Source organism: Protomyctophum bolini (genome assembly GCF_963924005.1).
Source record: "Protomyctophum bolini genome assembly, chromosome: 16".
Lineage (NCBI taxonomy): Eukaryota > Metazoa > Chordata > Actinopteri > Myctophiformes > Myctophidae > Protomyctophum > Protomyctophum bolini.
Genome location: NC_137877.1, coordinates 3,300,573 through 3,324,726, shown reverse-complemented (window position 1 = coordinate 3,324,726; position 24,154 = coordinate 3,300,573). Strand labels below are relative to the sequence as shown.

Here is a 24,154-nt window from a genome sequence, read left to right as displayed (position 1 = left end):
CGACACTTTAAAGATGAATTGACCATCCAAAGGGACTGTGAGCTTGTAGATCTGACCGCTATAGTTAAGTTACCGTATATATCGTTAGCATTAAAGCTAACTAGCTTCCGCAACTAGCAGCCAATGGAAAACGCCATCCATTGATTGTAACATGGCTAGCATTTGCACCGAAAACAACATAGCAGCAGTAAACCTTTGGGTTCAACATTAAAGCCAAACAATCGATGGTTTAAATGGCAGTAAACTATAGTTGTGAACTTGTGAGTCTGACTCACCGCTGAATGTTACTGTAGTGATCGTTTAGCTTCTGGGTCATGCTGTAGTGCTCAACAAAGGATCCAGAGTTCCAGACAGCGCCTTAATGCATTTCGCCCCCTGGTGGAGGATATGTCTAACTGCCTCTGAATATGTTTGCTTTGACAGACAGAATCATGCATACTACACTTGGTTTTACAGGGTTATTGTAATCTATTAATACATAAGCATAGGCTACATGTAAATTATTATAGTTACAATATATATAACTAGTAAATATATGATTATTCCTATCACAATTAAATTAACCACATGGACCCAAGCCTCCCTATTCTATAACTTTTATGATGATTTCCTGTTTTTGGTTATTTGTACGTCTCTACATGTTCTGATGAATTTAACATGGTGGACCCTATTGTTAACAAGTGTACAGTTAGTATTGAAGTTTTGTATTGAATTGTGCTTGAAATTCTAATTCTACAAAATGTTAACATTTTTGCAACAATAGAATATAACTACTAGATCACAGCGTGATGTATCTTTTTTGTTTTGTCTTATTTTGTCTACTTTAGACCTAGAATTCTCAGGCTAGGAAAGCATTTTCTTAAAACATGTTACATTTAATTTATGGTTGAATCATTAAGTATCGACTTGTGCTTTCGTTCCTACCCCTTCTACATACTGTGAAGGAAAAAAATTCAATCAAACAAACAAACAAACAAACAATCCATCAATCAATGAGATCACGAGCAATACATGTTGGTGACATTTCAAGTGTTATAAATCTGTTATCCATAACTCTACAGTATTCTGGCTTGCCTTGTACTACCACCTACTGGTGTCTTAAGTACATTGCAAGTCAAATTGCAGTATAGATAGATAGAAAGGAACACTTTCCAGATAGAGTCAGGCGGCAGAGAGTTATGTGTGGAACAAACAGCATGTGAAAAACGTCTCATAAACGAGGTACAGTTTACACTCAATATATTGTCATTTAAGTAAACAATTCTTTGACAAGCTTAACTGTGATGTTACTGTGCTTACAGCGAGTCTCTCACTGCACTGGACCAGGGCTAATGTTACTAGTGCTGCTACTCCCTTTAGCACCCTTAGCTCACGGATGCTAACGTTAAAATGTCGATTGTAGACTGCTATAGTTTCTGTTAGCGTGAATCTCCACTCGTTTGCGTCCGTTGCACCGTTCACAGTTCAGACATTCACATTCAAATCTGGTGGGTTTTGTGTTATTAACCTGCCTGGAGTTCTTATCCCTGGCTAATATGACAAATATGACTTAAAACACTAAAGCCTACTTGCCCTCTATAACAAAATAAAAAAGTTGATGATGGTCCAGCCCTATATGGAATATATGGAATGCACATGCTAATAAAAAGTATTTAAAATATTGCTTTGATGCTCATCTTTAGGAAGTATTAAGTTGTTTTTATTAGCATACGGCAGTCCATACATAACATTCCATAGGGATAGACATATGAACATCATCAACTTGCGACAGGAGCAGTTCATATTGACTGAAAGTGTCTTTATTTACGAAAGAAATAATATTTAAGGTGTTTTTTATTTTTTAGATTTTAGTTATATAGGGCAAGTATAATGTTTTAAGGCATAATTAATTGTTTCATTAGCCAGGGATCTTTTGCCCAAAACGTCCACAGACCTCCTGGGAATTACCGCATGTAGTGCCCAGGACGTCTGGTCTAAAAGTGAAAAAAAATGAAAGGGCACATAATGTGTATGTAGGTTACTGAATGATTTATTTTCTCTTTTTCATTCCACTACTGTTGATTTTCTACAGACCACCACAGCTACTGATCTACAGTATCAAGAGAGATGGCCGCCAAAAAATATGCAGCAATGTCAGAGTACCGGCAGGAGATGGACGAACGACGTGGACTGTTTTATGCGATGTTTCAACCCGTCATACACTTGAACAGGATAGGTATGTAGCGTTTACATTACTGGTGGTTTTAAGCCTATAGTAAAGTTAGCTAGCTGCAGGTGTGTGTACTTGAGTTCTCAAATGGGCTGGAAATTTTAAGCCTGGCCCGCATGTTTCCGCATGTCGGTCCGTTGGTGTGTCTGATCTGCATGTGCATCCCTCACGATACAGAGGCCACGATATTGGAGAATGTTTTGAAGGATAAATGCAAAAGATGAATTGCGTATATCGTAAGTGTCAGGCAGAAACTGATTCTGATGTTTGTTTAAAAGCCGCCTCACACACAGCATTTCCTGCCATATCAATATGGTACGATAGGATTATCAGCAAGGAATACAACACGATTATTGCCATATCAATTAATTGAACCCACACCTACTCCGCACACATATAAAACATCCATGACAATAAAAACAACTCGCCAGCCACTAACGGACGAGCAAAACATGTTAGTGGTGTCAACAATAATCGATTCAGCAATGCAATGCGATTCGGCCGTGTGCGATTCTGCATCGGTGCAGCAACGGACAATCGATTATAGCAAAGTCACCTTTTTTGACCCTTGGGAGCATCCGTAGGTCTCTGTTTGTGCATCTAAACCAATCACAGCAACCGGGGTGGGGGGGTGTCCAGGACAGTCTCGTTTGGGATTCGCTTATACAACCATCTGTTTAGTGTAAACACAGAAGTCACACTGCTACATGACACCGGGTGAATAGGGAACTAGGGTCCAGTGCATGTCACTTCATTATTATTAGTCTTCTTCCATGTCAAGTCAAAGTCCATATTATCTTTATTCTTATTATCCTTATTCTACTGCTTCATTCCAGACAAAATTGTGGACCTTAAACAGGAACTTGTAGAACACCTTAAACAGGAGCTTGAAGACCTTAAACAGGAAGCTGAAGACCTCCTTAAACAGGAACCTGAAGACTACCTTAAGCAGGAAGATGAAGACAACCTTAAACAGGAACCTGAAGACCACTTTAAACAGGAGGCTGAAGACAACCTTAAACAGGAACCTGAAGACAACCTTAAACGGGAACCTGGAGACCTTAAACGGGAACCTGGAGACTACCTTAAACGGGAACCTGGAGACCTCCTTAAACTAGAAGCTGAAGACTACCTTAAACAGGAATCTGAAGACCTCCTTAAACTAGAACCTGAAGACCACCTTAAACAGGAACCTGAAGACCACCTTCAGCAGGAACCTGAAGACCATGAAACTGAAGACAACCTGGACACCAGTAAGTTGACTGCAAATCAAAGCTGAGTGCACCTCAATCCATGCCTGACATATAACGCATGTTATAGATATTTGTTTTCTTGTCTGCAAGTTTGCAACCATGCATTTATTAGCTTCCCTCCAACATGGCATAAATAGTGGATCTACCGTTCACAACACGTTGCCACATGACGTTTTGTGAGCTTGTAGGTCGACTTATTGGAAAGTGGTAACTTATTTTTGCCGAACCCTTTTTCTTTCTGAAATTAGGGTTCTGGGTGCACGCATAGGTGTGTATCTGGAACTGGAGGAGTTGAGGAACAAGCTAGGGATATTTTTTTATAATTAATCGACTATCCGCGACCATGACATTTCTTGACTAAATCAAACAATTATTTTAACAATTATTTTTAAATGCTGTGGTTTGTTTCTGTATTGTATCAATTCCCTCTGCAAATGTTTAATAATGTGATTAAATTATCGAGCAGAAAACTAGCAGTGTATTGTTGAAGCTCTTTAGTGATCTACTCTGACTATAGTATGTAAAGTTGCTGAGTAACTAAATATATATATTTATCTAATGGTGATTTCCACAGAGCACCACAGGGAGAGGTCTACACTAGTATCAACAGCGCGACGTGGACTGTTTGATGCAATGTTTCAACCTGTAGTGCAGATGCACAGGATGGGTATGTATGTTTGGATCTAGAGCTGTTCCGATTCCAACGTATTCACTTTCAACACTGACACTACAGCCAAAAACTCTGTAACGACACAAGTTGGGAATGATGCAAATAGGGAACGTATGCTCCACCCTGTTATGCAATACTCGTTATACCCGTTGTGTATCGAAACTACGCGGCCCGGGGCTAAATTGTTATTTTCGTTGTAAACACTTTGGGTGCTACGGTATATAACGAATGAGGTGTCTCTTTTTAAAATATCCACTTGTTTTGTGTTCATTCAACATGTACAGAGACTGCAAACTCAGTACAACAAAAATGTTCTCTCCTCTCTGCACCACAATGTTCAACGTTTTCGTCTCATTTTATATTTTGCCTAGACGTCCTGAACCTCCCTTTGTCTAAAGGGCTTTCCCCTGAAGAGGAGAGGAGCTCCAGTCTGGCCCAGGAGGAACCAGAGCCTCCACAAAATAAAGCTAATCAGGAGGGACTACTTCAACAACCTGAGGAGGCTGATGGGTTGACATTACTAGCAGTGGAAAGTGAAGCTGATGATGATGATGAAAACATACAGACGGAGCCTGGAGCCAGCACCTCAACTCAACACACAGAAACACAAGATGATGTAGAGGACTGTGGAAATTCACAACCAACTGCTGATGACCATCTTCTCTCTTCACACGGTTCTGAAACGGCAGATAGTGACGAGTGGGAGGAGACCAGGGAAGGTCAGTCAGCGTTAAACGCACTGAGGTCACACACTAGTCAAGATGCGGAAGGACAGCTGTCCCAGGACCAGAAATCATCAATACAAACTAAATCCATAGGAAAGAAAAGGTTTAGTTGTACCGAGTGTGGCAACATCTTTAAACATAAGAAATCAATGGAGAAGCACGCTAAGATTCATACACAGCCGAACCGCTTTAGTTGTACAGTGTGTGGCAAAATCTTTAAACGTAAGAAATGTATGGAGCAGCACACTAGGATTCATTCAGAGCCGAACCGCTTCAGTTGTACAGATTGTGGGAAAGTGTTTCAAAGCAAGGAAAATCTGGAGAAGCACATTATGAATCATACAGAGAGGAAACGTTTTAGTTGTACAGAGTGTGGCACAGTGTTTAATCGGAAGGCCGATCTGAATGCACACACACCGATTCATACAGGGAAATATCCCTTTAATTGTACAGTCTGTGGCAAAGGATTTACTGGAAGGAGTCATCTAGAAAATCACATTAGAGTTCACACAGGGGAAAAGCCCTTTAGTTGTACAGTTTGTGACAAAGGCTTTACTCAAAGAAGTTCTCTTACAAGCCACATGATGATTCATACAGGGGAAAAGCCCCATACTTGTACAGTTTGTGGCAAATGTTTTACTAAAAAGTTCTCATTGACAGAACATATGAGAACTCACTCGGGGGAGAAGCCAAAGCCCTTTACTTGTATACATTGTGGCAAAAGCTTTAACGGAGTGAGTAACCTAAAAACACACATAATGTCTCACACAGGGGAAAGACCCTGTATTTGTACAGTTTGTGGTATAGGTTGTGTTAGGAACAGTGATTTAAAAAGGCACATGAAGATTCATACAGGGGAAAAAACCTTCCTTTGTACAGTTTGTGGCAAAGGCTTTAGCGAAAAGGGTGATCTGAAAAAACACATGCGGTGGCATACAGGGGATAAGCCCTTTAAGTGTACGATTTGTGGCAAAGGCTGGGTTACAAAACCATTACTAAAAGCACACATGAGGATGCATACAGGGGAAAGGCCCTTTACTTGCACAGTTTGTGGCAACACATTTAGTCGAAATGATCATTTAAAAGCACACATGAGGGTTCATACAGGGGAAAAGCTGTATACTTGTACAGTATGTGGTAAAGACTATACTCGAATGGATGTTTTAAAGACACACATGAGGACTCATACAGGAGAAAGACCCTTTACTTGTAAAATTTGTGGCAAAGGCTTTCGCCAAATAACTAATCTAAATACACACACTAGGAGTCATGCAGGGGAAAAGCCATTTAGTTGTTCAGTTTGTGGAATAGGCTTTAGTCGAATGGATGTTCTAAAAAAACACATGAGGAACCATACAGGGGAAAAGGACTTCACTTGATCAGTTTGTGGTAAAGGCTTCATTTGTAGGCCTACTCTGAACAGACACAAAATGGACATCTGGAAATAGGAAGGTGCTGCAAGTTGAACAATATATCTTAGTTCTTTAACGCTGCTGTCTTCACAAACATACAAGTTTGCAGTCATTCATTCTAATCCAGGATGGAAATGACACGTCATATGAATCACATAATCTAATCTGACAATAGCAACATGCCTAAATAAAACAATTCTATAGACTTTATTCTCCATTTGATAGCTGTTCACTGTGTTGACATGTTTGTCTTGTTTAAACTGTTACATTATCATAACTCATATGGGCAGTGGCAGAGAGACATTTCTTTTTTAGAATCAGATTATTATCACTTATGTGTATTTTATAGGGGTTTTGTGAAAGCGGCAACACACCAAACTGGAATTTTACTTACGCTTTTCAATGGGAACGGAGTGTTTGTTGCCATGTGTGGATTTCTGCATCGTTATAGAATAGATGGATACTTAAATTAGTTGTATTCTGTTTTGTTAATGGATAATTCCGCAGTAGCTGTTTCTTTATCTCAATCTGACGTTAGTATATCTAATAACGAGTGGTACACATTAACCCATTCTGGGAGGGAACCCCTTTTGGTGTTAGCATTACGTTACGCTTTAGCTATTGAAAAATAGCAGATCTACAAGCTCATAGCGCGCCACCGAGTGGCGCGCTATGAGCTTGTAGGTCTGCTATTTTTGAAAAATCGAAGAGCGGCTGACATAGAAGACATTTTTAGAATCTGATCTCAGGTCAGAATGAAAACTGCCGGGATGTAGAAGACATTTTTAGAATCTGATCTCAGGTCAGAATGGGTTAAATATTACATAACATCCAGGGCGCAGTGCAGCTCAGACCGGCCATGCTGGCCTGTTGGAATGAGACATGTCTGTACGTCTTATTACAAAAGACATGTAGAAAAGAATTCGAGCAGTGTCCAAAAAATATATATATATATATATACATTTCCGCTCAATCTAAGCGATTTTGCCTAAGACCATAAGCACAAATTGCGTTTTACGAAAATGGCTATTCCGGAATGTAAAGGTGTGTTCAGACTTGGATGTTTAGAGCGGCGCGATTACATACAAAATCAATGCAAAAAACGAGAATTGACGCGACGCGATCTGGCGCAGCACAAACTGGAGGAACCGAGGCGAATATACATATTCAGGTCTCTGAACGCAGCTTTAGAAAAGGGAAAACGAGAGGGACATGTGCATTTTTCTGTTATTTTATTTTAATAAACAAGGTTTCACATTACGTCCTTACGTGTTTTCTATATCCTTAACATTTCTGCTGTTATCTAAAGGTGCGTCGTTCACCCCCTTTAATTCTAAATATGTTGTACTTGTGGGGGCGCGTGGGAGCAGCTCGGGGTGATGACAAGTAGTGTGGGCGTGTCTCTGGTGTCATAGCCATTATCACCCAGTGCCACCCAGTACTTAGGCCTACTTTAAGTAGTCACAGAATATTCATCTCCACTGCTATCGCTTCCCCAAACGGAAAAATGTAAAGTTTGAATCATGGGACCAGACCAGTGTGTTGCCCAGTGGAAACCTCGTATGAATCTGATCTCAGGTCAGAATGGGCTAACCAACGTATGCATATTTTTTTAAATAAATGGGACCATAATTTTCCAAAAAGAATATTATGACATGAGAAATGAGACTTTAAACTAGTGACTGGAAGCAGAAAGTATTCATGACCATGTTTATTAAGGTAATACAGTCTAGGTGAAGTTGGACCTCTATGGGGATATGGGGTTTTTTTGGGCCCAATGACAGCGGCACAACAGGCCATTATATGAACTTTCAGGATGTCCCGATTTCCTTAGTGGCTTCACAAAATATCTGTCTGACTGCCCCCCTGGTTTGCACGCAAAAAAGAATGCCCGCTTCCTCATCGAAGAAGAAGAAGAAGACATTCATCCAAAGCAGTTTTTAGTTTAGATACTGCCGCTGTAAAGAGAACCTTTTGTGTTTGTGTGTCTAAAACATGTTCTAATTGAATTAACCGAAACTAGAAAACTAAAACTCAACAATGCAAATGTTAAATAAGACTAGAATTAGGCCTACATTTGTTTTCCCACCATTACGGCATCGGCAGTGTGTAAACATTTTCTATTATTGCCTACACTTTTTTCAGCTCTTATAATTCAAGGCATTCCGTGAGAAGATTGACAAAATGTTTCCTACAGTCCTATTAATATAAGTTATAAGTTCTTATAAGTTCTTTACGATATTTTCTAATTATGGTCTTGTCACAACACTTAGCCATCAGACACTGACAAAAGCTGACAACGCTGAGAAGCTTGATGAAAGATAGAGTTTCTGTAGATTCAGGTAGATCAGAGGACTGGCTAGCATATCGCTCTTTAAGAAACTAAGTGAACACATTATTAAATAAACAGAAAAAAGCCTAAACTACCACTCTAGAATTGAAGAAATTATACATGATGGTAAGAAACGCTGGAGTATTCTCTCTCAAATCATGAGTAGAGATACAGTAAAAATGAGCAAAACACCATCATTTATTGAATCGGGTGAACGCTTCATCACCAAGCCCCAAGAATTAGCTGATTATTTCACAACAATTATTTCATAAGTAAAGTTGATACTTCACTTTTGTAAACAAACTATAGAAACTATTACCTAAACATAATTCACCGTATGTACATTTACCGTGGGCATTCAGTGTTGGTCCATTTCCAGAGGTCTCTCCAACAGAGGTCTCTCCCAGCTCCTCTCCTTTGAAAGGTAGGCCTAATCATCATTACTAAGTCCTAATCTGATGCATTTACTTCATATCCTTCAAACCTAAATGACACTACAGAGGAAAAACATACCTTTTATCTCTAGGAAGGTTCCTGGTCCAAACTCAAGGGAACCTATACACCCATTACTCCACAAAAGTATCTTTCCAGTGTCCCCTAGCCTCTGAGTTTTTATTTTAAGATGACATGATTTAACTAATTTGTCCATATCTCCACAAAAACACGAGCCTCATTGTCACAACTGTAATTGGAGTTGTCAATGTTGTCTTGGTATTTTGCTATTATACATTGTTTAGTAAAAGTAGTATTTGCTGCTGTCAATAAGTTGTACTAACAACTTGCGAGACTTGCGTCCCCTTCAATGTAACATTGAAGTGTAACTTCCTGGCCCAGCTGTACTGCTTGATGTGAAAGCGTCTGAGAGATACCCGCTTGTTGAGCCACACCTGCAACACAGGAATAGGTTAAAAACATTTATGGGGTTCGTAATAATGCTGTTATTTTGGCCAATTTGTTCTGCAAACTTTTAGTTTCACATAAAACAATAATAAGATAAAAGACTCATAACTCTCAAAAACATTCACTAGGCCTATAGCCTACATTTAAAATGATCCTCAAAATTCTTCTTTTTTAAATGCATGTATACGGTATGCAATCATACAGATGCAACTGTATCCATCCTTGTCCTTGCTTGGTTCAGTGCTGTCACTGCTGTCTGCTTCACTGTGACTGGCTGCTGTCTGCTTCACTGTGACTGGCTGCTGTCTGCTGTCTGCTTCACTGTGACTGGCTGCTGTGTGCTTCACTGTGACTGGCTGAAGGAGTCAAAATGATTTGCATGTCTTAATGACTGTTGGTAGGGCGTTCCACATTTTGGCATAGGAGAGAAATGAATTTAGTCCTTCTTGGTGGTGTATGGAATCTTGTGGACCAGACCCATTGCTAGATGTAGAACTCTGTCGTTGACCCTAAGCCATCCAGCCTGTGGGCACTGGGTAGGGGTGAGGTGGGTTCGGGGGGTGAGGTCAAGTAGAGAGAGAGAGAGAGAGAGAGAGGGGGGGGGGGGGGGGGGAGGAAGGACAGGCCAGTTCTGATGAGTCAGATTAACTGACTGTAGTTTAAACTGTAGTTTTACAATGAGTCCACTAGGTGGTGGACCATGAACATATTACATTTAAAAAGAGTATATAGCCTACATAGGGACATGTAAAAATGTGTTTGTAAGAATAAGAGCCATTTGAGCCACCATATTGTTTTCCATGATTCCTGTCAATTTGCCAATCTATGTTGCCATGGTTACAGGTATTTAACCCTGGCCCTAATCAGGCACAGGTGTTACCAGTGGCAGAGGTAAACCAGTTTTTGACTGTGTTCATCATGAGGGCTGGTGATCTGTATCCCTATCCTGTGCGTTTGATGATTTATGTTATGTTTATTTTGTATGACAAAGTATAGGACTTTAAGCAGCTAATAAATATAGTTTAATTTCTACTCAACAGACACTTTTGGACATCAGTTATTTGATCACACGTCTGAACTTCCTCGGCAACCCAGTATCACCCAAGTATAGGTTACAGTGTGTTTACAACCAGTATCACCCAAGTATAGGTTACAGTGTTTTTACAACCAGTATCACCCAAGTATAGGTTACAGTGTTTTTACTTAACCAGTATCACCCAAGTATAGGTTACAGTGTTTTTACTTAACCAGTATCACCCAAGTATAGGTTACAGTGTTTTTACTTAACCAGTATCACCCAAGTATAGATTACAGTGTTTTTACAACCAGTATCACCCAAGTATAGATTACAGTGTTTTTACAACCAGTATCACCCAAGTATAGATTACAGTGTTTTTACAACCAGTATCACCCAAGTATAGGTTACAGTGTTTTTACAACCAGTATCACCCAAGTATAGGTTACAGTGTTTTTACAACCAGTATCACCCAAGTATAGGTTACAGTGTTTTTACAACCAGTATCACCCAAGTATAGGTTACAGTGTTTTTACAACCAGTATCACCCAAGTATAGGTTACAGTGTTTTTACTTAACCAGTATCACCCAAGTATAGATTACAGTGTTTTTACAACCAGTATCACCCAAGTATAGATTACAGTGTTTTTACTTAACCAGTATCACCCAAGTATAGGTTACAGTGTTTTTACTTAACCAGTATCACCCAAGTATAGGTTACAGTGTTTTTACAACCAGTATCACCCAAGTATAGGTTACAGTGTTTTTACAACCAGTATCACCCAAGTATAGATTACAGTGTTTTTACAACCAGTATCACCCAAGTATAGGTTACAGTGTTTTTACAACCAGTATCACCCAAGTATAGGTTACAGTGTTTTTACTTAACCAGTATCACCCAAGTATAGATTACAGTGTTTTTACAACCAGTATCACCCAAGTATAGGTTACAGTGTTTTTACTTAACCAGTATCACCCAAGTATAGGTTACAGTGTTTTTACAACCAGTATCACCCAAGTATAGGTTACAGTGTTTTTACAACCAGTATCACCCAAGTATAGGTTACAGTGTTTTTACAACCAGTATCACCCAAGTATAGATTACAGTGTTTTTACTTAACCAGTATCACCCAAGTATAGGTTACAGTGTTTTTACAACCAGTATCACCCAAGTATAGGTTACAGTGTTTTTACAACCAGTATCACCCAAGTATAGGTTACAGTGTTTTTACAACCAGTATCACCCAAGTATAGGTTACAGTGTTTTTACAACCAGTATCACCCAAGTATAGATTACAGTGTTTTTACAACCAGTATCACCCAAGTATAGATTACAGTGTTTTTACAACCAGTATCACCCAAGTATAGATTACAGTGTTTTTACAACCAGTATCACCCAAGTATAGGTTACAGTGTTTTTACAACCAGTATCACCCAAGTATAGATTACAGTGTTTTTACAACCAGTATCACCCAAGTATAGGTTACAGTGTTTTTACAACCAGTATCACCCAAGTATAGGTTACAGTGTTTTTACAACCAGTATCACCCAAGTATAGGTTACAGTGTTTTTACAACCAGTATCACCCAAGTATAGATTACAGTGTTTTTACTTAACCAGTATCACCCAAGTATAGGTTACAGTGTTTTTACAACCAGTATCACCCAAGTATAGGTTACAGTGTTTTTACAACCAGTATCACCCAAGTATAGATTACAGTGTTTTTACAACCAGTATCACCCAAGTATAGATTACAGTGTTTTTACTTAACCAGTATCACCCAAGTATAGGTTACAGTGTTTTTACAACCAGTATCACCCAAGTATAGATTACAGTGTTTTTACTTAACCAGTATCACCCAAGTATAGATTACAGTGTTTTTACTTAACCAGTATCACCCAAGTATAGGTTACAGTGTTTTTACAACCAGTATCACCCAAGTATAGGTTACAGTGTTTTTACAACCAGTATCACCCAAGTATAGATTACAGTGTTTTTACAACCAGTATCACCCAAGTATAGGTTACAGTGTTTTTACAACCAGTATCACCCAAGTATAGATTACAGTGTTTTTACAACCAGTATCACCCAAGTATAGGTTACAGTGTTTTTACAACCAGTATCACCCAAGTATAGGTACAGTGTTTTTACAACCAGTATCACCCAAGTATAGATTACAGTGTTTTTACAACCAGTATCACCCAAGTATAGATTACAGTGTTTTTACAACCAGTATCACCCAAGTATAGATTACAGTGTTTTTACAACCAGTATCACCCAAGTATAGGTTACAGTGTTTTTACAACCAGTATCACCCAAGTATAGGTTACAGTGTTTTTACAACCAGTATCACCCAAGTATAGATTACAGTGTTTTTACTTAACCAGTATCACCCAAGTATAGGTTACAGTGTTTTTACAACCAGTATCACCCAAGTATAGGTTACAGTGTTTTTACAACCAGTATCACCCAAGTATAGATTACAGTGTTTTTACTTAACCAGTATCACCCAAGTATAGATTACAGTGTTTTTACACCCAGTATCACCCAAGTATAGATTACAGTGTTTTTACAACCAGTATCACCCAAGTATAGATTACAGTGTTTTTACTTAACCAGTATCACCCAAGTATAGATACAGTGTTTTTACAACCAGTATCACCCAAGTATAGATTACAGTGTTTTTACAACCAGTATCACCCAAGTATAGGTTACAGTGTTTTTACTTGTGGGCCAGCCATGTTTCCATCAGAGTTTAGAAGCACTCGTTTTCTCTAAAAGCAACGTCCTGCTGCCTCTTGCATGCATTATGTGCTAATTCAAAACAGGTGGTACCCAGGGGCAGTTGAGTGATATCTAACAAGCGCTTTCAAACTCCAGCACTTGGAAAAATAAGCAGCTGCAAGGACCCAAAGTAGCTCATAACAACATGTCTACAGTGGACTTTTATGAAACAAACACACAGCTGCAATGTTGGTGAGTTTGACGTTGTGTAGGCCTAATACAATCAGAGAGGACTTTTCTGTTTGGATGAATGGGCTGCCATTGCACCTATAGGTAGCACGTTGCCATTAACTTTAATATAATATGGTAAAATGGACGCGGTCTGCGTGATTCTCTCTCTCCCTCTCTGTCACGTCGCAGCCATCAGATCTACAAGCTCACAGCGCGGTGCGATGCGACGCGCTGTGAGCTTGTAGATCTGCTCTTCTAGTGTGGGCGGAACGAGGAAGTGTCTCGTTCCATCCCCCCCAAACAACAGTCAGAAGATCATTTGGGCGATCTTTTCCCTCTGTGCTCTCCAGCTCTGCTCTGCTCAACAAGGACAAGGTGTACACAGGTATATATAAAAGTATATATTTATGCCGTTAGTATGTTGTGTTTACACTTAACCTGTGGTTAACAATAAGCCTATACTACATGTATATCTGAATATTGAATACTTTAGTGTTTCCAATACTAAACTAAGCAACAGCTACATATCCTTAAATATTTTCAATAGCCTGTACTTATGTCTTCTGTAATCTCAGCATCATTGAAATTCTGAAAATGAAGACTTTGTCCTTTTATAAGAAAACAAATATACCGGTAGGTTAAATGTACTTTTCTGAGTTTAAGTTAGTGACAGTGCAATATATATATTTTTAAACAATGCATTTATTTTCCTTTTTTACACACACACAACTGACAATACAAACATACAAAAAACAACAATGAACATTACAAGACAATTACTGGTATAAAGAAAGCAAAACAACAATAACCACAACAAAAACAAACAACAACAGCACTACTCCTCTTCAGCTCCATCCATTAAATGTGACAATTTTTTGTTCTTTATGTAACTTATAAAACATCCCCACACCTCCTGAAACTTTTCTTGTTTGTCCTTAAGAATGTAATGCAATCTTTTCCAAAGGTAAACATAAACATAATTCCTTGAACCGCTGTGTGATACTTGGTTTGTCTGGCCTCTTCCAGGTCAATGCTATCATTCTCTTAGCTTGTAAAAGACATATATCGATAAACATTTGTTCATTACTCTTTGTGACAGACGCAATATAATTAGTATTATACACCAAAGACAAGCCCCTTGGCATTTTATCTGTTGATTTATCCTCCATTTTCAATTAATCTGAACATTAAAGACATGACATACAAATACACACTTCTATGAAAAAAGGAATAACTGTTAAATGAAGTGTATCTCAGTGTCTGTCTGTCTGTCTGTCTGTCTGTCTGTCTGTCTGTCTGTCTGTCTGTCTGTCTGTCTGTCTGTCTGTCTCTGTCTCTCTCTCTGTCTGTCTGTCTATCTCTGTGTCTCTGTCTCTCTCTGTCTCTCAATTTTCAACAGGCTTTATTGGCATGACATTTTACAAGTGTTGCCAAAGCACAATCACAGATATGACAAACAACAACATAACAACATAATATCAATGAAAAGAAAATAATAATACTTGTGACAGGAATTGACATATTCTGCAGCCAAAACTGCACATTGTTTCTGTTCCCCCAGAAGGAGTGGTAATTTCTCCCTTTCTGTCATACTTCGGAATTCTGGGAAATTTGTTTCAAATTTTGGGAAAAACTCCTCTAATATTTGTGTAGTTTTTACATTGTGTTAAGTGTAATTCTGTCTCTATAGCTCTGTCATCACAGTGTGTAGTTTTTACATTGTGTTAAGAAGTGTAACTCTGTCTCTATAGCTCCGTCATCACAGTGTGTAGTTTTTACATTGTGTTAAGAAGTGTAATTCTGTCTCTATAGCTCCGTCATCACAGTGTGTAGTTTTTACATTGTGTTAAGAAGTGTAATTCTGTCTCTATAGCTCCGTCATCACAGTGTGTATTTTTTACATTGTGTTAAGAAGTGTAACTCTGTCTCTATAGCTCCGTCATCACAGTGACAGCACAGGCACAGCCTCTCCTCTGGGCAGCCAGGTATGTCTGTCTGTCTGTCTGTCTGTCTGTCTGTCTGTCTGTCTGTGTCTAATCCAAAGCAGCACAGGCTGTCGTGTGCTGTGCTGTGCACAGCAAACAACGAACGGCATTTTGCATTTATAACTGAAATAAACTCAGAGGCTTCGTGGAAACGGCACACGCAAGTGTAAAGGAACGGCATTTTGCTTCTCTTGCCGTAAAATTAACTGAAATAAAGCGCCATTTAATCGAGGCTTTATGACAGCAGCGAGACGAGTGGTTGCTGCGCGAGGCGCACGCCACGCATGGCTCGCAATCATAGCTGCCTGGGAGAAATGCGAGGCCCTGTGCGTTAATAATTAAATTGTTAATATACAAAACTATACAAAGATGATCACATTTCTAAGGACAAACCTTATTAGAAAAAATATTAATAGCATAGCATAGCAAAGCCTTTTGAAATGTGTATAGGTTACTGAATTGCAGGTGCTGCTGCCAAATGTAAATATATACGGTATTTTTTTTTGTTGGGTCAGCCCTACTGTCCGTGCACATTGTCAAAGTCTTTCTCAGGTTTGTATCAGTTACTGTGGTTAGGTAGTCTGCCACAGTATACTGTCTGTTTAGAGGCAAATATGTTTCTAGTTTGTTGTGATTGTGTGAGTTCGTTCCAATATGTGATGCATTTATCTTTTTCTTTATATATAATCTAATAGTCTCTGTCTCTCTCTGTCTCTCTCTCTGTCCCTCTCTCTCTGTCTCTCTCTCTGTCTCTCTCTCTGTCTCTCTCTGTCTCTCCGCCCATCTCCACTTTATCTAATCAGGACACAGAAGTCATTTTATTATCCAGTCCAAAGTCTACAGTACAGAAGCAGAACCAAGGGTGGTGTACAGTACAGAACCATGGGCGGACGGGATTCATGACAGGTAAAGATTCAAACAAACATTTGATGACTATACGCATAACATCTTTATGGTGTGAATTTGTCCCCAGTGGGACAATAAAGGAAGATGAGATTTCATAAGTTGAAGCAGTGAATTATTATTCAAAGGATTTACTCTTGTTTTATTTCTTAAGATTTATGTTTTGGGGCTTTTATGCCTTTATTGATAGGACAGTAACTCACAGCATATGGGGAGTAACACGCAGCAAAGGTCGTCGGGATCGGGATTCGAACCATTGCAGCCTAGGGCGCCCGTACCACCACACCGGTGACCCGGGGTGTCTTGTTTGTCATTTCTATCGTCTACTCGTGCTTATGAGAACACCACAGACAGTTTGAAGTTGCTCGAAACTCCTTCAACTTGTTTTGTTTCATAAATATGTTAGTAACAACATATCAAAAGGTCCTATAAGAAATCCCAGTGGCGGAACATATTGAAAAATGCTGAAATAGGTCATGAATCACTCATCATGTACTTAATTATCTGTTTTGAATCTCAGGTATGTTTCCATTGGCATTGCATAGTTGACTCATCAACATAGAGTACAGTACAGTACAGTACAGTGCCACACCTTAATGTTCTGACAACAACTATTTAAGCTACAAAACTAGTTTAGCCTGTAGAACTCTCCTCATGTCCCCAAGTAACACTGTCCTCTGAAAGGCCATCTGCAGTAACCTAATATGAAGTATTACTGCACACCCATTCAGCTTTAATAACCTAACCTTTAAATCTGCATTTCACGCTTTGTTTGTATGTACAGGATTTACTACGACGTGGCTCTTTTGTTAATAACCTAATATGAAGTATACGGCACACCCATTCAGCTTTAATAACCTAATATGAAGTATACTGCAGTAACTGCACACCCATTCAGCTTTGCAGCCAAGTGTCCCTTTCTCTTGCAACTGTACTTACTGTATAAGACCCATTTATTGAAATCCCAAACATGGAATGTACTGTACTTGGACCATGCATTGTGCCACATACAGTAATGCCTGTCTCAGGACGGCCACCTGCCAGTATACAGTGGATAACTTCCCAGTCTTGCTGGGTAAGTTAATTGGGTAACTACTGTATATATCTATAACTACTTTAACCCTGACATCCTGATTTTGGGCATGTCATTATAGGCTAAGAAGAAAGGACAATTGCTGATCTACAAGGTCACAACATGCCGTAATGTGTTGTGAGCTTGTAGATTGGCTTTTTTTGATAAGTGACTTATTTTAAAATGTGTAGCGCAGTGGAATAGAGTAGACCATATATGCCACGTCAAGAGTCTATTAGTACTGTAGGCTATACATTTGTGTTCTGGTAATATCATTGATCATTTAATTGTTTTGCATGTCCGTGGCAAAAATAAAACATTAATGCAAATGTCGATCACATTCACAAGCTGGCATAGTGAGGGTGCAGATAGTGCTGTACTATCATGGTTATTGGTGGTGAAGGCAATATACTAATAATGTTAGTCTGGATATATCAAATCCTGTGTTGAGGATCACATGCACTTTATGAACAAAATAACACCCAAACCAGACAATTAATTAAAAGGTTTCATAATTACAGTCTGCTTGAGGTGTAATGCAGCTTTAAACAACATAGCAGACAGTGGCACTGGTACATATCTGAACTCATCATCTTCTCCTCCTACAGTGCGTGTCAACCACATTAATCCCCATAGCCGACATTGGAATGGCCCTTTTGTTTTTCATACCAATCGTCGCATAGAAGCGTCATGGTTTTGTTATGCGTACACACCCATGGCGCTGTGCCAAGATAACTCACAAATCAAGACAAACGCACGCACACGCAGTCAAGTTGTCTACCGATGTTAACCATCTCAAACCCTCACCCTATAACCTAACCTCCCACGGGACAGCACACCTAAACCTAACCTAACCCTTAACGCACCCCTCAACAACCTTAACCCGGTCGTCTTAACGCACCCCTCACCAACCTTAATCCGGTCGTGTTAACGCACCGCTCACCAACCTTAATCCGGTCGTCTTAACGCACCCCTCACCAACCTTATCTAACCAAAGGATGTCTCCCGAGCCACTTCCAATGTGATTGAACTAGCCATTTTGTTTCTTAACTTTGTGTCTTATATCTTTATGGGTCCAATAAGCCGTGTCGGTCTGTCTCTGCCCCAAAAAGCAAGAATTTCAAACCCACAAAACGTATAATATTTGTCTCTTTCCTTTCGTTATTTTAATCCATTGGATGATATGCCCCAATCTCTTAACTTCATGTTTTCGTCAACGGACATGGAGAAAACGAATTAGAAAGTAAATAATAAAGCTGTCATTGGTCAAAAGCCAGTGCCCCTCACGGGGCCAGAGGGCTGAGCAGAGCCTTCTATAGGCTCTGGGGCCGACAAATATTAGCCCCAGTGTTGAGTAAATCAACAGAGGTGTGGCAGCGCCAGGAGAGTGTGACCCAACTTGATGTGTTTTTAAGAGTCTGTTTAATTATTTAATAATTTCGTTTCATGAAGGTTCACAATTAATACTGTGAATTAGTTGCACTAGCAAAGTGTAACATGCAGTGAGAGGACGGAACGTTTGTTCTTCTAGCCCAGGTTCTCTGGGGTCCCAATATAAGGAGCGCAGCTTCTGGTTCCCCTCAGTTACGTTCTGGAAAGAAAAGCAACACTCATTGCTCCGTCTTTATCCCTGTTTATTCAGGTTCAGTTTTATTAATGAGGTACTCAGCAGCCCTGAGACCCGTAACAGAGGCTTGTCATCAGTGGCGGAGGGAATGTCCCACGGGGCCCTGAGGCCAGATTGACTACTACCACACACCCCCCCGGCCGCACGGTGATACCACGGTGATACCACTTCCGACTGAACCCCTCAACGTGGCTCAGCTATACCAGTTATACCAGCATACCTGAATCAATGAATACACATAATGTAGCCTCACAGGTTGCATATTGAAAATCACGTCACATGTCAAAATGTATATGATATCCATAACCATTCATTCCTAACGGAGCTAATAAAATACTGGAGGGTGTATAAGGCCGCTACTCGCATACAGTTCAAGTTGTGCCGCCTGCCGTCTGTACATTCGGGATTTGTTGATTAAATAGTGTCTTAATGTTTCAATTCAAGTGGTAAAGTTCACGTGGGCATGTCCGTCCGTCTTTCTGATGCTGTTGTTGTCTTAAGTTGGTATTCCTGTCATGCGACTTCACCCCACCTCCACTAAGTAAGACTCAGTGCATGTGGATGGAGCTGTTGTGTTTGTATTCCACCTTTTACTCCATCTATCTTGCCCTCTTTTGAAAGTGCCTGTGGTAATCTTTGGGTCTTGTTTTGACTGTTCAAAGAATCAAAACTCACCTTTTATCAGGCGATTGCAGAGCAGTACTGTACAGCCACCGGACAGACCAGAGCAAATCAGTCTACTCTTAACGTGCAGCCAAGCAGCCCAGTTTAAACACTCGATTTCCTGCCTGCGCCGTGAAGGGGCCTTCACAATACAGCGTCACCCTTTACCTCCCAATGAACTACATGTTACACTGCTTATTATTGACAGGAAATGTAGCTTTATTCACGGTAACTTAACAGCGTGTTTGTGGGAGAGAGCGAGAGAGAGAGAGAGAATACAGTTTAATACCACGCATGCGGGAGCGGCCCCCTGAGCCCTGGCCTGAGGCGACTGCCTCGCCTATATCTCCGCGCCTGCTTGTCATGTCAGGAACAAGGAACTGAAAAATGTTACTCTGGGGAAATTGAAACGATAAAGTTCCGTGAGTTGTTTAACAGGTTCTTCCCAGACCGTGCACGCCATAAAAGACATTAAGATGAATTGCAGTCGTGCCTTTTAGATGCGCGGTGAGACGAGAAAAAAGATGAGGGGGAAAATAGACGAGAAAAATAAAGGTTAAATGTACTTTTCTGAGTTTAAGTTAGTGACAGTGCAATATAATTAATATTATACACCAAAGACAAGCCCCTTGGCATTGCATCTGTTGAATTATCCTCCATTTTCAATTAATCTGAACATTAAAGACATGTATGACATACAAATACACACTTCTATGAAAAAAGGAATAACGGTTAAATAAAGTTACAAATGACAATACGACAATTATTGCAGATTTGCAGTTTGGCCACACAGCCTTATTTATATCCTACCAAAACGTTTGAACTGATGCTGGAAAAACATGCAGGGAAGATGGCCCATTTTTTGCATTTCAATTCATTCAGTGAGTGAGAGAGAGAGACAGTCATTTGAATGCTTAGCATAGTAGCCTAAACCCACCATCACAACTTGTTTAGAAGTCAATTCAAAACATTAGCATCTATTCTAGACACTCACTGGCAGACAGTTGATCACAGCCTGACAGAAGTGGGTATGGGTAAGGGAGGGAGCAGTGCTCCACCTTGTGGTACCAACTGGCATTGGCTGTGCATCAAAAACGAGGGAACTGTGCTGAAAACATAAACTGTGCTCACAGTAAGACGCACAGAGAGACAGATGTCATTGAATTGAGCATTATCTATACACAACAAAGTTCTTCTGAATTCAGGTTCAGGTTCTTCTGAATGTGATCAATTGTGAGGGATTCACTAGACATTATAACCACAGACTGGTTGTTAGAGGGTTTCACTAGGACATTATACCCACAGACTGGTTGTTAGAGGGTTTCACTAGACATTATACCCACAGACTGGTTGTTAGAGGGTTTCACTAGACATTATACCCACAGACTGGTTGTTAGAGGGTTTCACTAGACATTATACCCACAGACTGGTTGTTAGAGGGTTTCACTAGACATTATACCCACAGACTGGTTGTTAGAGGGTTTCACTAGGACATTATACCCACAGACTGGTTGTTAGAGGGTTTCACTAGACATTATACCCACAGACTGGTTGTTAGAGGGTTTCACTAGGACATTATACCCACATACTGGTTGTTAGAGGGTTTCACTAGGACATTATACCACAGACTGGTTGTTAGAGGGTTTCACTAGGACATTATACCACAGACTGGTTGTTAGAGGGTTTCACTAGACATTATACCCACAGACTGGTTGTTAGAGGGTTTCACTAGGACATTATACCCACAGACTGGTTGTTAGAGGGTTTCACTAGACATTATACCACAGACTGGTTGTTAGAGGGTTTCACTAGGACATTATACCCACAGACTGGTTGTTAGAGGGTTTCACTAGGACATTATACCACAGACTGGTTGTTAGAGGGTTTCACCAACCTGGGATTCCCCAAAAGGAGGTAAAACACCATATATGGCGGAGAAACCGTTACTTTTACCCATAGAGTGCTGAGTGACATGTCTATTGTATCATGAAAACACATCCCATGGTTTTGTAAAAGTAACTCTACTGCACCAATAATATTTGTGTCCTTCGATGCATCTCCTTTGTGTTGACATAAATAAATGGTTAAAATGTGCATGTGTGTGTGTGTGTGTGTGTGCGTGCGTGCATGCCTGTAATCTTGACAGGTTTCCTGAAGACCAAAGATGAGTCAGTGTGAGGAGAGAGAGGAGGAGGAGGGAGCTGTCAAACATCACATCCACAGACCAGAGTCTCCACATACAAAGTATGTTAATCCTGCTATTTGATTTTACTTATAAACATCACTGTTACATTTTTCTAACTTCAGTAATGAACCTGGACCTCCACACACACAGTAGTATGTCTGCACTAGCTGTAAACGCCCGAGTGATGCCTGGTCGATGCCAATATACAAAGAGTTGCAATAATCTATTCTTGATGAAATCAAAGCATGGATAACCATCTCCAGCTGTTTTTAGGGGAGGTACACCCTAAAAAGTGAGACTGGGCTGAAGTAATATTGAATGAATAAATATGTATTCATGTTGCTTATAAAAAGGACTGTGTGCCGTTTACAATGAAATTGAGCTGAATTAAACGATATAATGCACTGTATTTTACTCAACTTTCTTTGCATAAAATCAGGTAGGAATCACTGAGTAGAATTTAATTGTATTGTTGAGTCATTGCAATTATGCAGGAATTATGTAAGTTTTATTCATATGGGAGAAGGTGTTTTCATACCAATTTTAGTTATTTATGAATTGCATTAACACAATGTTGTCTGAATAAAATCAGCTCTCCATAACTGACTAGAATTTAATTATATGTGTCACTAAAAACGATAGATGTCGAAAATGAGTAGATTTTACTCATTGGTTGTATGTAGATGTTAATCACTGCCCCAATCAGTTCAACACGGTGCAGGTGTTGGAACTTCTAGCTGCTGGCCTGCTGCTTGTATTTTCTTTCTGTCGTCTGGAACTATATAAACTTGGACCATTTTCCCCAAAGAAAGGTAAGATGTTTATTATAAGTTGCTGTAGCAGCTGAACATTGTTTTGTGTTACTGTCTGCAAGTTTAGTTTAGCCCTGGCTGAAACTGAAACATGTCGTCTGTCACCCGTCTGCTCTGTCATGATTGATGTGACTTCATGTATAACATTCATCCAGTGTGTGCATGTGACTGTGTATCCCTTGGTTTAAAGTTATAAAACCCAAATCCGTCACGAATTTAATGTAATCAATCTATGGAGCGCGCATACAGTCTATATGGGAGCTCGCAGCTCACAACTGGATGATGAGGCTCTGTGATGCACGCAGACAGTCACTGTAGTCACAGCCAGATATACAGCACAAATGAGAACATGTGTCCCGACCCAAAAACACTGAGTTAAACTTGCTGCGTGCTGAAAATGCGAGCTGATCTACAAGCTTACAACCCGTCACGTCCGTGACACGTTGTGAGCTTGTGGATCAGTTATTTTCAGCAAGCAGAAATATGCAGGCTGTGAGTGAGAGCTTTCACAAGTTGGGGGTTCATTTTCCCATATAAAGACTAAATAAATAAAAACTATTACACATTCGGTGGCATTTCACATTGCAAAAGGGTGCAGGAAGGTTGGGCACAGGGCACCTAAACGTTGTGGGCACCTCAGTGTTGGCTATTTTTTCCAAAATGTAAAAATATAACATAAAATTAATAATGATGATAATAATAATTAGGAATTAATTTGGATAAGCCCAAAGTGATTTGGGCTTACTTTAAGGTTTGGACTTTATTCTGTGGTTCTATGGCTATGGGTTGTGGCAATAATTTTGGTCTACCATTCTGAAATTTAATTTAATATCTGGACAGCTGACAGTAGGCAAAACTGTGACCTGAACTAGTTTATTTGAAAGTGAACTTTCCTAACACTGCATGTACAGTAACATTATAGGCTGGCTGATGCCTTTTAATGGGCATATGCTAATCTACTTTCATTTTTGCAGGACTCTGCTTGTGATTACACCCACCGCTCACATTCTTGTTCTTGGACATGACTCAGGTGAGTAATTATGAATTACATGTGACTGCATTTAATTTCTTCAATTTGTAGACTCAAGTTGCAGCCTACCTATAGCCATAGGTCCATAGACCTATAATGCCGTTTCTGCCATTGCATTAGATTAGAGCTACTGTATGGGGCTTCCGACCTAATGCAGAACAAAAATCACACCTGTGTGAAGTGAGGGGCGCTAATATATTAAACTCTAACTCATGTTGATTTGGTTTGGTGATGTAAAACAAACGGTGCCAACACAAACATTAAATGCCATTATCAATGAAGAGACATTATGATGTAATGAGTTACATTATGATGTAAATGTTCCCTTCATTGTCAATGGCGTTTGCAAAACAAACATTGAACTAAAGACTAAAGGCTAGCGCCCCTCAAAAATGTAATTCTAATT

At 39.7% G+C, this 24,154-nt stretch overlaps 2 protein-coding genes across 2 annotated transcripts in view; both read left to right on the top strand.

The window, feature by feature from the left end:
• Nucleotides 1–2,130: 2,130 nt before the first annotated feature.
• LOC308330386 (uncharacterized protein) lies at nucleotides 2,131–16,440 on the top strand (the record flags this gene model as incomplete). Its single annotated transcript, XM_080785235.1, has 5 exons — nucleotides 2,131–2,215; nucleotides 3,046–3,462; nucleotides 4,037–4,129; nucleotides 4,504–5,472; nucleotides 16,430–16,440. 5 exons carry the CDS (start codon nucleotides 2,131–2,133, stop codon nucleotides 16,438–16,440), a joined length of 1,575 nt encoding a protein of 524 aa, XP_080641361.1.
• The window catches only part of LOC308330385 (uncharacterized protein), a 121,124-nt gene continuing 110,787 nt past the window's right edge, over nucleotides 13,818–24,154 (top strand). The window contains exons 1-3 of the mRNA XM_080785234.1: nucleotides 13,818–13,856; nucleotides 16,260–16,362; nucleotides 21,868–21,965. Of these exons, the coding sequence (XP_080641360.1) occupies nucleotides 21,886–21,965 (80 nt within the window). The 5' untranslated portion in view covers nucleotides 13,818–13,856; nucleotides 16,260–16,362; nucleotides 21,868–21,885. The remainder of the gene's footprint in view (nucleotides 13,857–16,259; nucleotides 16,363–21,867; nucleotides 21,966–24,154) is intronic.